Genomic DNA, 12,515 nt, shown 5'->3' on the forward strand with positions numbered 1-12,515 from the left:
GAAGTTGAAGCAGCGCACAATATTGTAACTACATCCAGGTACTTGTGAACTATTAAAAGTCGTCATTGGATGGCAGAGCGAGAGGGGTTAAAGAACCGACAGCTCAATCATAATGCGAGGAATGCCTTCTGCCTGAAGAATGTTAATGAATCGATGATGAGTTTCAACCGACACATTGTGCAGTCGGAAGTGAGATGTCAAAATGTACGCATCTCGAGCACAATGATGGGGAACAGCAAAAATGGTAAAGTGGAGCAATTACAGAGGATGTCAAAGGCACCCACAGACATGTAGAGTACATCACTGACTCATAAAAAGATCTGACTGACGGTTCAGGAAACATGAGATTTGACCCATTTGCAAAATTAGGCAGGTCTAGGGAATGATCATTCGGATCCTATGGATGGATAAGCAAGAATATCTGTTGTCAAGTTGAGTCACTATCAGCATCTCTTGTGTGGCGATTGATGAGTCGCGAGTTGGACTAACCCCTACAATGCACAGCCCGGTTATCAGATTTTCAGACAGAGACTTCTGATAAGACGTCTTGAATCAGATTCCTTGGTTATTCCTGTGTTCGGCGAAATGGCCCGAAGTGTGATATTTGTAAAATCAGAAATGGAAGCAAAGGCTGCTGATCAATGAAAATATGCATTGAAGAAGGAAATCACACCCGATAGATGCCAAAGGCAACAACAGCAGGATAATTCGAGGATGTGTGATTTCGATAGTCCCTCTCTCCCGCTTCCGTTGTATGGAAAACGATCACGCAGTAGTCCAGTTGATCGGATGCAGAGAGAGATATCTAAAAAGAACATCAAGAAAGACCGTATCAGATTCCTTGATTGCTTGTGTGTTCAGGAGGACCACTAAAAGTGACTTATCGTCCGGAAAATTGTAGATCAAACTGGAGGTAAAGGGCTGCCGTGAAGGTGACAGCTGTACAGCCTATTCAAGTTCTTCAATGCTGCGCCCACAAGCCACTCCTTCAATTGCGGAGTGCCAGCCTGAGAATCCCATGCAAGCCTTTCGCCTCTGGGTGAGGTAAAACCTTGTACCATCATGATAGCAAACCTTGTTTATTGAGATAATCAGATTGCAACCGGTACGTGTTGGATACAAGTTGGATAGTACTTACAAGAAAACAAGAAGGATCAACTAGGGATACACGAACATGATTACATAATTGTCGTTGTCATTTTATCAGTGAATTTATGGATACCGTGACTCCGTGAGTCTTCCTCTGCCCTCAACTTTGTTCAACTACTTTTCGATTATCAATTGTGGACCTTGACTTGAAAAATATAACAATGGTGTTTTGCTAGTTCAAAAGCTAGCTCATGTCTGCGTGTTCTGATTCTCAACTCACTTTCTTTTCCATCTGAGCATCCTTAGGCCTCTCATCATCATGGCCAACAATGCTGACGCCACCGTACACAAGACACCTCCCTGTAACTCTACCTTGTCTGCTAATTCGGAGGCTGGGCTTTAGTCTAACCCACTTGCAATCAGTTCTGCCATTGTCAGCGAACATATCAATACTGTTGGCATTGAGTGCGTCAGCTCTTCTTTTTGTTCTCGCCACGATCACCCATACCAGTAAATTTTGCAGAGTCAATAATGTCCATCCATGGATCATGAGGGACATCCAAAACTCTGAGAAGTGTGAGGCAGATATGATGCTGCAAGAACTCCTCGCAAGATGCACAGGTTCTTCTCAATACCTTTCTGTCAGCGAGAAAGCAAAGCTACTTGACTTTGTTCGGGACCTCCCACGCTGGTCTGTCTTGCGTCTCATCATGCAGCGGATGGCATACAAACAGTGGGGCCTTAACCGTGTGTTTGAGCCCGAGCCCAGATTTTCGGGCAAGGTGATGATTGAGGACACCCAAATCAACCTTGAGTTGGATGTAAAGTCTAAGGAGCGCGTGACTCCATTCGGTATACGCGGATGTGCAACTACCGTGTTTTCTGTGAAGAGCGAGGCACTATCAGGTCTGCAGCAGGATCCCCATTTTTCCAATGAATCTTCTGAACTGGTGGCCAAGCTCTATTGGCCAGAAGAGACGTGTCAGAATGAGCCAGACATCCTCAACGAGGTCTACAAAATTGCACAGACAGATCCAGATGTGCAAGGCCATGTCCCAGAGCTGGTCTGGTTCTACATCAAAGAAACATCCATGTCCAAGATTAGAGTAACACCAAGACTGAACGACACTGAACGGGCCGAACAGGGCAGCCGTGCCCTGTACATCACCGTATTCAGAAAGCTTATCCCAATCACAAGGCTTTCTGGCGAGGAGTTCCTTGCCGCATAGTGGCAAGTTGTGAAGTGTAAGTTTGTCCTTTTTCTGCTCTTCATCATTCATCTACCACTCGACAGGTCATCACGCCCTCTGGAAGGGAGGTGTACTTCATCGGGATGTCAGCCCTAGCAACCTCATGGTGTACCACTTACGCGGTCAATACATAGGCATTCTCAATGACTATGACTTATTGTCGTTTGAATGTGATGGTTCCAGGGGCCTCAAGCGCATAGGAACGGTACCATTCATGGCGGTAAACCTCCTTTCACTAGCAGCCATGGCAGGCAAAGTTGAGCATGTGTATGCGCATGATGCTGAATCATTGATCTGGGTCCTCACTTGGGTCTGTCTTTGGTATGAAGGTGGAAACCTCCTCAGCAACAACAGGCCATTGGAAGAATGGCTCAAAGTGAATGCTAGTACATGTGCAGACAAAAAGGCCCACTTTTGGTCAGGGGGGATCAGAGATGTGCGTCCATCTGGATCACACAAAAAGTCCTGGGACGTTGTAGAGAGGTGCTTTGAGGGGATCTACTCGCTTCACCTTCCATCAGGGTACCGCAAACTTACCGATGAATCGGGTTTTCAGTTGTTACTTGAGGGGCCTATGCTAGAGCATGAGAGTCGTAGGCATACTTAAAGTCAAGGTAGCGTGCCTCCCTTACAAATCGCTTTGTAGAATAAACCATCACAGGCGAGAAGCGGTAGGCTCGGTGAGCCTTCACTCCTATATTCGTGATTCGAGACATCTTGGCGGCCCAATTCATCCTCACCATCTCCTGACTTAGAGTGAAACATAACACAAACTAGCCTGCAGTCATATCAGCCATATGTAGTATTACCCATAGCCGTGTAGGACACATTTAGAGGTGGAAGATGCATCAGTCATCCGCACCATCGGTGCTCTCCATGACTCGGCTGATGTGTAGACCAGTATGGCTGTGGTGGATGCTAAGATGCACCTTGTGTTGTTTCGTGATCTTTGTGACCTCTATCCTGGGTTAGATGAGATTGTTCTGGAGGCACTCGTTCATACTCTCGATATGGGAAGGTCTAAGGGCTGAGGTTGAGAGTAGGAAGACAAAAGAGATGTGATGCTTATTTCCTCGTCAAAACCTAGTGCAATCACAGCCGTACAAGAGGGATTATCCAGCACCCCCACACCAAACGGCCCGAGGAATGAGCTGCAAGAAGGTTCGTTGCAATATTGCTAGAAAGGGTTGCACTGGACTCCTGTTTAGAATTAGTGACGAATTTGAGACGCCAAAACTGAGAGAACTTCGGCTGCATCCAGTGCACAAACAGGTCTTGAATGAATGGTAATATTGCAATTAGCTGCGTGCATGCATTCGAAGGAGTGACATGGTGATGTGCTGGAGTACCTGTTTGACACAAAAAACAAATATTATGCAGGATAGATAGTCAGATTCAAGCGCTGGGAAGCACTGACTGCTTGATTGGATACAACGGGATACATTTTGGAAGCTTTGAAGAAAAGAGTGGGACGCATCATGATGTATGCACCGCAGAGGTGTTGGGAGGGCATACTGTTGAGGACGGCGAGTATGACAATAGGGCACATTCTTGCCGTAACAGCGATGCAGGCAAACAGCCTGGGCGTCTATTTAAACAAGGCAGGTCGAGGCAGTGAAGCACCATAAAACGCACATTACACACACCTCTGCAATGTAGAGAAAGACCAAACCCCCCTCCAAAGTCCACCTCGACCATGCTCAATCAACCATGTCGCACCTCATTCCAATCACAATGCCCCTGCAAGAGTTCAAAGGCCATGAAAAACGTGTAACTGCAGTTGCAGTTTTCCCTGATAAACGACGGATGGTTACGGGCTTGTATGACAAGACACTTTGTCTGTGGGACTTGACGACAGGTGTTGTGTTAATGAAGATGGAGGGGCATCGCGAGATGGTGGGGGTGTTGGCGTTATCGCGAGATGGGCAATTGATAGCAAGCGGTGATGACAGCAGAGTGCTCATTGTCTGGCATGGAGAAACTGGTGAATTACTCGCCAAAATCGAAGCCCACTCCAAATATTACATCAGCTCATTGGATTTTTCTCCCGATGGAACAGTGCTAGTCACTGGTGCACATGTGATGAAACTGTGGAATACCAAAACCTGGCAACAACAAGGGGATCCAATTAAGTGTGCTCATTCTGTCAGATGCATACGGTATTCGCTGTCTGGAGAACTTCTTGCCACCGTATCATACAACATTATCGAAATTCACAATTCAGCCACAAGGGAATGTGTTGCATCCATTGAGGGTTACAACTCAGTTGCATGGACCCCTGATGGTACATGCCTTCTCACAGGTGGCGTGTACAATCTGTGTGAATGAGATACAACAACATGGAAGCCGCAGGTTGGCAATTCCTGGATGGGCCACTCTCGCGAACCCAATGGCATCGCCATTAATCCTGCTGGCACAGTCGTCGCATCCGCATTTGATGACCAGCGCATTATTCTCTGGCAGTTCTCAAATTGACGAATCATTGACATCATCAAGCACTCATCCTTCACAACATGCGTCAATTTCTCCATAAATGGCCAACACATCTTCAGTGGAGGTGGTGATAACATGATCTCACAGTGGGCATTACCTCAGAATATCAATTCAAAGGCATGTTTCTGTCCTTGACTCACATACCATCGCAATTCGAGCATATTCCCTGCAGATCCTAGCTATCACGACAGCCCGCAATGCATGCTTGGACGGTGACTTATCTACCGCTGAAGAACTACTCACGAAAGATATCGATACTGATCCAAACAACCATACTTCCTATGCCCATCGCTCATTCATTATGGCGCAAAAACATGATTGGGACCATGCCCTTCAGGACACAATCAAGGTGAGATTCAGTGATCCATCATCGCCCCCCTCCCTTATATGAGTGACTAACTCGATGGTGACACAGTCCATCAGCATTGAGCCCTCGTTGACAGGCTATATCTCCAAGGGTATTGCACTCTGCGGAAAAGGCCACATCCCAGATGCGAGGGTAGCATTTGATGTTGCTTCCATGTACATAGACCAAGATTCAGATATTGTTCATTTTTTGCTCTTGATCAAGGTAAGCATATTACATTTACCTCGCATACTTCCCCCGCATCGTGTATTTCAGGCCATCGCGCTCTTCAATGCAGATCAACATGACAAGGCAAACCTGCTCCTCAAAGAACTCACTACCGGTTGTCCAAATGCCGACATTCGCGCATGTCGTATTGTGCAAGTAGGTTTCATGCAGCCACGCTGGGTCATCTGCATCAATGCTAATCTTTGCAACTTGCATATTAGGCATATCTACATGTTCAACTTGGACTCAGAGCCTTTGATGACACATGTCACGACAAAGCCGCTGACCATTTCACTGTTGCTGTTGACTGCAGTACTTTATCATCAAAATCGCACACTCATGACATTTACGAGGACTTAGTGATGGTACATCAATATATATTTGATACACTTTTCATAACCAGGTCTCTTGTTCAGCTCTTTGGTTGGGATCTTAACTCGCTGTGGCTCACTGCACACCATAAATGTTGTGATGCATTTCTTCAGGCACATAAACTTCCAGATGCCGTGAGATCATACCAGTATATCATGATTTCGAGTGATGAAAATACCAAGGCCGAATACCTTGAGTGGTCCAATGGTAAGTCTGGAGTTTATAATATCACACAGGCTACAATCCTCACCCACATTTTACTCAGCTTTCAGGGAAGAATACAGCGCGCTCTGCCTTACCAATGGAGATACTGCCCTGGCTGCAAGTGATTATGATAGGGCAATTGCGCTCTACTCGGCAGTGATCAACTTGACTTTTGCATCTGAGGACATCTTTGTAAAGCGCAGCAAGGCAAGGTTGGCAAAAATGCTATGGACAGAAGCACTTCTCGATGCGCAAAAGGTGCGATGGCATCTATGTTTCCATAGCCCATGTTGACTTCGGTGATGCATAGGTCATCGAACTCGATCCTTTGTCTCACGTTGGATACGAGTTGATGCATACAGCACTGCGTGGCATGCAACGTTATGACGAAGCTACTGAGGCCTTCAAAATTATGTTGTCCAAGTTGGACGATTCTCCCGAACCTCAGATACGAGGTAAGCCATGGGAAACTTCTGTATGATCTCAAAATGCCTATCTCGTTCTGTAGATTTGCATCAACAGTATGTCTCTCCATCGGAAGCAGAAGATGCCATTCAAAGAGTTGTTCGGATTGAACTCGAATATGCCCCGTTACGTCTACTGAATACCTCCACGGGTCTTTTGTGCGATAGAGGGGCACAAATAAATGCCTTCAAGATGAGTCCAGAGTACAACGAGCTTGTCTCATTTCCAATGAAGGATCCCAATCTCTGAGCAGAGCGCATCAAAGATGTAGTGGCAATGTACTTCCATTGTGTCCTGTTATCACACAGGTGGGAGGAGATGGAGGCGCTACTCCATGACATTCAAGATAAAGATGTGCGTGAGTTGAATGGACTTGCTGGGATCACGAAATTGCAGTCATTCTGCAATGTCGCTTGTGATGCTGGATATCGCTGGGCTTGGATGGACACATGCTGCATCAACAAGAAGAGCAACACTGAGCTTCAAGAATCGGTCAACTCTATGTTCATCTGGTATCGTCATTCAGCGCTTACCATCGTCTACCTCTGTGATGTCCCTCCTTCATCCCAACCCGGTGCACTGGAGAGGAGTGTTTGGAACAAGCGAGGATGGACCTTTCAAGAATTCGTCGCTTCGAAAGTTGTTATCTTCTATCAAAAGGATTGGTCATTATATCTTGACGATCGTTCTCCCAACCACAAAGAGTCCCCCGTAATCATGCAGGAGTTAGAGAATGCAACAGGAATAGATGCACAGGCCCTGATCTCCTTTCGTCCTGGGATGAGCGATGCTCGACAGAGACTTCAGTGGGCGTCATCTCGCATCACCACATTGCAAGAAGACATCGTGTACTCATTGTTTGGTATCTTCGGTGTCCACCTACCTGTCATTTATGGCGAGAAGAAGCAGAACATGCTCGGGCGACTCTTGCAGGAGATTGTGGCCCGGTCAGGGGACATCACCGTCCTCGACTGGGTCGGACAACCTTCCGAGTTCAACAGCTGTCTTCCGGCCTATATTACTTCTTACGCCACTCCTCCACGTACCTTTCCATCTTTGTCCAAAGATCAGATTCAGACAGCTATCTCCTCCCTGCGAAAGAATCCCATAGCTGTGGATTTGGCTTCGGAACTTTACACCCAGCTTGGCAACACAAGTGTTGCTCATTTCACAAACTGCAGATTGTGTCTGCCTTGCATAACATTCCGCATTACAGACGTCAGTCTGAGCTACGGTACATCCCAGGAGACTCGATATGAAGTCAAGGCAGATGGGCTTGATGACCTGCTGATCACCACCAAAGAGCCGATTGCTCAGTTCTTGCAGACAAGGCCCAATCAGCAAACCTTGGTGCTTGTCCGTCCCTGGGATCAGTTTCTTCTTGAGCTACCAGACTTTGCGGATCTGCAAGACAATACGGAGAATGAAGGGGATTATTGGACACCACCTTCTTCTCCATTGGACAACTCACCTAGCCATTCTGTTGTAAAACAGGAGGTGGATGATCCAGAATCGCGAGCATTACAGTTACTTGTTCTTCTTGGGCAGCCTTTTGGTGCATTTTTACTAGTGCAGCAGCGCAGCGGAGAATACAAGAGGGTCGCATCAGATCGTGATATCATCACGCAAGTCAAAGATGGGGCTTCTGTTCGGGACTTGATGGACGTCAGGACGATAGAAATACTGTAGATGCATTTTCCTGCGAAGATTATGGATCCAAGCAGCCTGCATTGGCATTTCGTATGTATTGGACTACAGTTTCCTTTCAAAATGGAGACCGACTTCACTGTCCGATACTACTTACTAGGCACAAGGAAAAGAAACCCCACAAATTTTATGACAGGGTTATATTCAATTTCTAACAGTCAACCCTTGTTCCCAAATTGTAAGCTGAGACGTCTCAGGTTGTTTACCATAGACTTGTGAATTGTAACCATTCTGCCTACATGCATTTTTTTGGATTCTGTGGTAGTAAATCACAAGCCTATCATAGTTTACCAGTCAGGATGTTGAACCTGCCAAGACAGTGCATATTGCCCAGCGTAACTCCAGCTCGTCACTATCACCATATCAGTCCGCCTGCCTTGTTCGTCTATGGAGCCAAGGTGCTGCAGTGAGGCTATGCCAGTGGCGCATCATAGCTGAGGGCTAGTCTAACGTTGGTTAACGCTGAGGTACAGAAATGAAATAAATTTTTAATGTTACATAATGCCATAGGTCCCATGCATTCTTCGCATCTCTATGGACTCCTTCTTTTGCAATTGCAATGCATACCTTCCACAGCACACTGCGATTGTTCATCGACATCTCTATCCTAACTACGCAATTTGTGGGGGTTCAGTTTTCTCATACCGGAGAGATGCATTGCCTACTTTGCACCACCTTATCTTTCTCTTTCAATCCAGCACGTTTCGAGTCAAGCTAGACTGAAATCGCAAACAGTTTCTCCTTCGACTTGTTCATGTGACGACGGGTCGTCATATACACCCTTTGTCAAACATCATTTTGGAATAGGCTATCTTTCATTTTTAGAAGTTTGCATCACCGCTGAAGTGCTGATGCACTGATTGACACTGTTATGGTTTGCGAGGATGAAATATTTGATGTCGCAGACGCAACTTATGTGCATGCTTCTCTAGGCTTCGCCAGGTCTCCCCAGCACCACGAATCAGCACTGAGGCACTCGTTCGACTGAAACTATCAAACAAGGATACAATGTTCAACAATAGTTTTTTGACAAGTCCAAACTCTGACAGCGATAGGTTAGTCACCATCGGTAGGCAACAGGATAACTATTTCGAACTGATCTTTGTACATCTACAATGAGATAAGAACAGCCGCATCTATCTACGCGTGCATAAGATTGCACCCATCTGAGAATATCCCTGAAGTCAAGTGGATGGCACGTAAGCGTGTCACAGGCGGTTGGTAAGTACCTTTTCAAATTCTGTCAAATTCTGCCTTAGACCTTTTGCAACTGACAGGTTTTTCCAAGCTCTGTCACGGCAAATGGCAGGACAGCATTAATCTGCCAAAAACACTCAAAGTGTAGGTATATTGTAGAGATCAAAAAAAAATTGCCACAAGATTGACAACTATTTTTTCGCTGCTGTGCCACCTTCCTGGTTGTGTTCACTCGTGTCCAGATATTCATATTGTCTTCTGCTGCAACCAATCTATGTCTGTCACCTCGCTGTACATCACGGAAATATGCAGCTAAAACATTAACCCCACTGATGCTACTGGTAAATGAAAATTGCGCCCAAGAATGTTGGAACTAAGTCTCTCAGAGCTACGTGACTCCTATATGACAGGCATTTCAACTTGAAGAAGACGCCGCTTGGCGGTATCATGTTCGGGATCCTAAGGTTCAATCAGAAGAGATTTCTAACTCTGCAACTGCCATGGTGGTATGTCATGTGTGACCTACACATAGACAGAGTTGCAGTACCTGAAATATATAAAGGTAACACTGGGGCATCACTGTGAGAAGTAACACCCTGCTTGTGATTCTCTCCTCACTGTGAGTCTAGTTCACAGCTCGAAGGTCCTGTAGTCTTCGCACTCATCATCAGACCGACGCTTTTACAGGAACGGTTAGAATGCACTGGCTTCCACTCGTGAGTCATGACTCAGACGTCACTTGCTCCAATGATATAGGAATATTGACAACGCACAGTCAAGAGCAGAGATACATGAGCCCTACCACTGGTATCTGCCTAAGGCTCATCGTACAAGCCGTCACACCCTCTGGCAAATTCGAAGTTCCCCTCAATGATCATGCCCACCATGTCAGCAAACTCGCCATATGGCTGCTAACCCATTCACCCTTCAAAGAATGGATTATTTTCGAGTGGATCAGAAAATCAGTGTGGTTCGCACTGAAGCTATTGTGGCCAATCATCCGGTTTATCGTGGAATATTATTCCAATGGTAGTGGTGACTTTGAAGATGAAACTGATTCGTCATATAACACAGGATACTACAAACCATATCTTCGCCAGTTTCAGGGTCAGCTATGGGCAGCTTGTTCTCGCATGGAGCATTCATCGTGCGTTAAAGAGGAAGCTGATGTGATTACCCATACACATGCCTGTTACCCTCGAGTTCTCATGATCCGCAACCCAAACAAGAATGAGTGGGTTCGATGCGTAGATCGCGATATCATCATCCACACTAAATACATCGCCATCTCTTACCGTGCAACCGACGTCTACTCTCGAGGCTTGGGTGAGAAGAAAGAAAAGGCACAGTTTATAGATGATGTTCGTGCGGTGGTGCTCGGACAGCAATTCAATGCCTACTGGCTCGACTTGGAGTGTCTAGGGGAGACACCATCAGAGGAGAATCTGGATGTGTATTGCATGTCAGACATCTACCGTAGAGCGGAGACAACTTTGATCATGCTCGGGAGAGCTGACTTGGAGAGAACGAGTGCTGGATGAGCTGGGGTGGATGGGTATGGACTTTTACAGAAGCCCTCCTGAGCACTTGGCTTTGTTACAAGTTCCGGGATCGGGAAGAGGTCGAGTCGTTGTCGTTGTTTCAGCTGGCTAACCTGGCATATACGAACTCCAAAGATGAACAAGCAATTATCAATGCATACACTGGTGGGAAGGATCCGCTTCAGAGGCTGGAGCACTTGACACTGTTGAAACAAGTCATATGGAGGCGCACTATGGCAGGTTTCCCAACACTTTCTGGCCCTCCTCTCCCGCCAAAGTCATACATGGTAGGCGGGGGGTCTGTCACCAGCGAGGGGTATAAGCCACACAAAGCAGACCATGTGTATGCGCTCATGGGCTTTTTTGAGCACCACATTCAGCCGAACCACGATAAAGATGAGTTATGTGCACTCGCGAGGTTGTCAATGGCCAATGATAGCGACCGCATCGCGGATCGCATGGTGTCCATGTTTCCCTCAACCACCACCCCAGGGGCATGCTGGTACACTGACAATGATATCTATGACTCAAATCTTTGGGATATTCTTCCAGAGATCCAAGTCACTGGTGTAACAGAGAACGGAGCTCTCGTTTTGGATGGCTGTCAGGCGGCAGCCATCAGATGGAAGGACTTCCCGGATGTTCCATTTGCAACTACATTTTTGCTGAGGAAGATTGTCAGTTCCATACCGTATTTCTCCTGGGTGTTCATTGTCATTGGGTCAGCAATTGTGTGGATACAGAGCAGCAGAGCAGTGGGCATCGGATTCATTGTCATTGGATTCATCCACCTGTTCCTTTCCCCTTGACTGTTTCTCTATAGCAAATCTGGGTGTATAGTCAACAAACAACCGTGGTTGATCGGGGTCAAAGGAGTGATTGATAGAGAGACGGTAGAGAGTCACTTATACGGGGGTACCATTGCAAACTTCCCAAGGATGTATTTCACCCTGAGCGGTTCACTGTTATCGAAGCCAGAACAATTCGTGAGACAGATAGGCTCAGACGAGCAATACGAGGATGCGAAGGAACACGCGAAGAGTGGACTGGGACATATGTTCACGCTCATTGACACATGCTCGTCAACCATGTACTATTTCCGTGCCGAGCGACTGCCGACGGTTTGCATCTTCGCAGGACGGGAGGGAGGGCTTGGGAGATTTGTGCTTTGTTCGGAGAGCTGCAAGGCCAATGAACTGCATAAGGAGATGGTGTTGCAGATGCCCACGGAGATCAGTCAGAGGATGGAGTTGTGTGGTTGGGTCGCGCTTGGATGAGATTGATTTGTATGAGGCCTGTGACCATTCTAAGAAATCAGGCTCCCCTATGTCTCCCTATATATCTCACTATGTACCTTACTCAGAGTATGATATACTTCGCTGGCAGATCTACATATTTATATTTATGTAGTGGAAAAAAAAATGTACAGTGGAGGATGCACATTGCACAGGGTTCAGTATGGAGCTGAAGCAGCGCACATTGTACAGCTACCTTCAAATTGATAGGCCAGAATCCATTTTTGTTCATTCACCGCTTTTGTTTAGTTGTGGAGCTGGCCAAACAAAAGGGTCCCGCCTTTGTCCCGCCTATTACAATATTTTGTCGGGTGAGATACCCCAGAAT

The 12,515-nt window shown here is 46.5% G+C and overlaps 3 protein-coding genes across 3 annotated transcripts; all 3 read left to right on the plus strand.

The window, feature by feature from the left end:
* Window positions 1–1,637: 1,637 nt before the first annotated feature.
* Window positions 1,638–2,318, plus strand: F5147DRAFT_776266 (uncharacterized protein; the record flags this gene model as incomplete). Its single annotated transcript, XM_041441834.1, has 1 exon — window positions 1,638–2,318. One exon carries the CDS (start codon window positions 1,638–1,640, stop codon window positions 2,316–2,318), a length of 681 nt encoding a protein of 226 aa, XP_041290201.1.
* A 67-nt stretch (window positions 2,319–2,385) lies between these two features.
* F5147DRAFT_528067 (uncharacterized protein) lies at window positions 2,386–2,658 on the plus strand (the record flags this gene model as incomplete). Its single annotated transcript, XM_041430037.1, has 1 exon — window positions 2,386–2,658. A coding segment is annotated over one exon (273 nt), but the record flags the coding sequence as incomplete, so codon positions are not given.
* Window positions 2,659–10,142: 7,484 nt separating this feature from the next.
* Window positions 10,143–12,237, plus strand: F5147DRAFT_810176 (uncharacterized protein; the record flags this gene model as incomplete). The annotated part of the gene is made up of 3 exons (XM_041443435.1): window positions 10,143–10,827; window positions 10,923–11,613; window positions 11,716–12,237. 3 exons carry the CDS (start codon window positions 10,143–10,145, stop codon window positions 12,167–12,169), a joined length of 1,830 nt encoding a protein of 609 aa, XP_041290203.1. The 3' UTR covers window positions 12,170–12,237.
* Window positions 12,238–12,515: the final 278 nt, after the last annotated feature.

The sequence above is a fragment of the Suillus discolor genome, assembly GCF_016758755.1.
Source record: "Suillus discolor strain FC423 chromosome Unknown F5147scaffold_47, whole genome shotgun sequence".
NCBI lineage: Eukaryota > Fungi > Basidiomycota > Agaricomycetes > Boletales > Suillaceae > Suillus > Suillus discolor.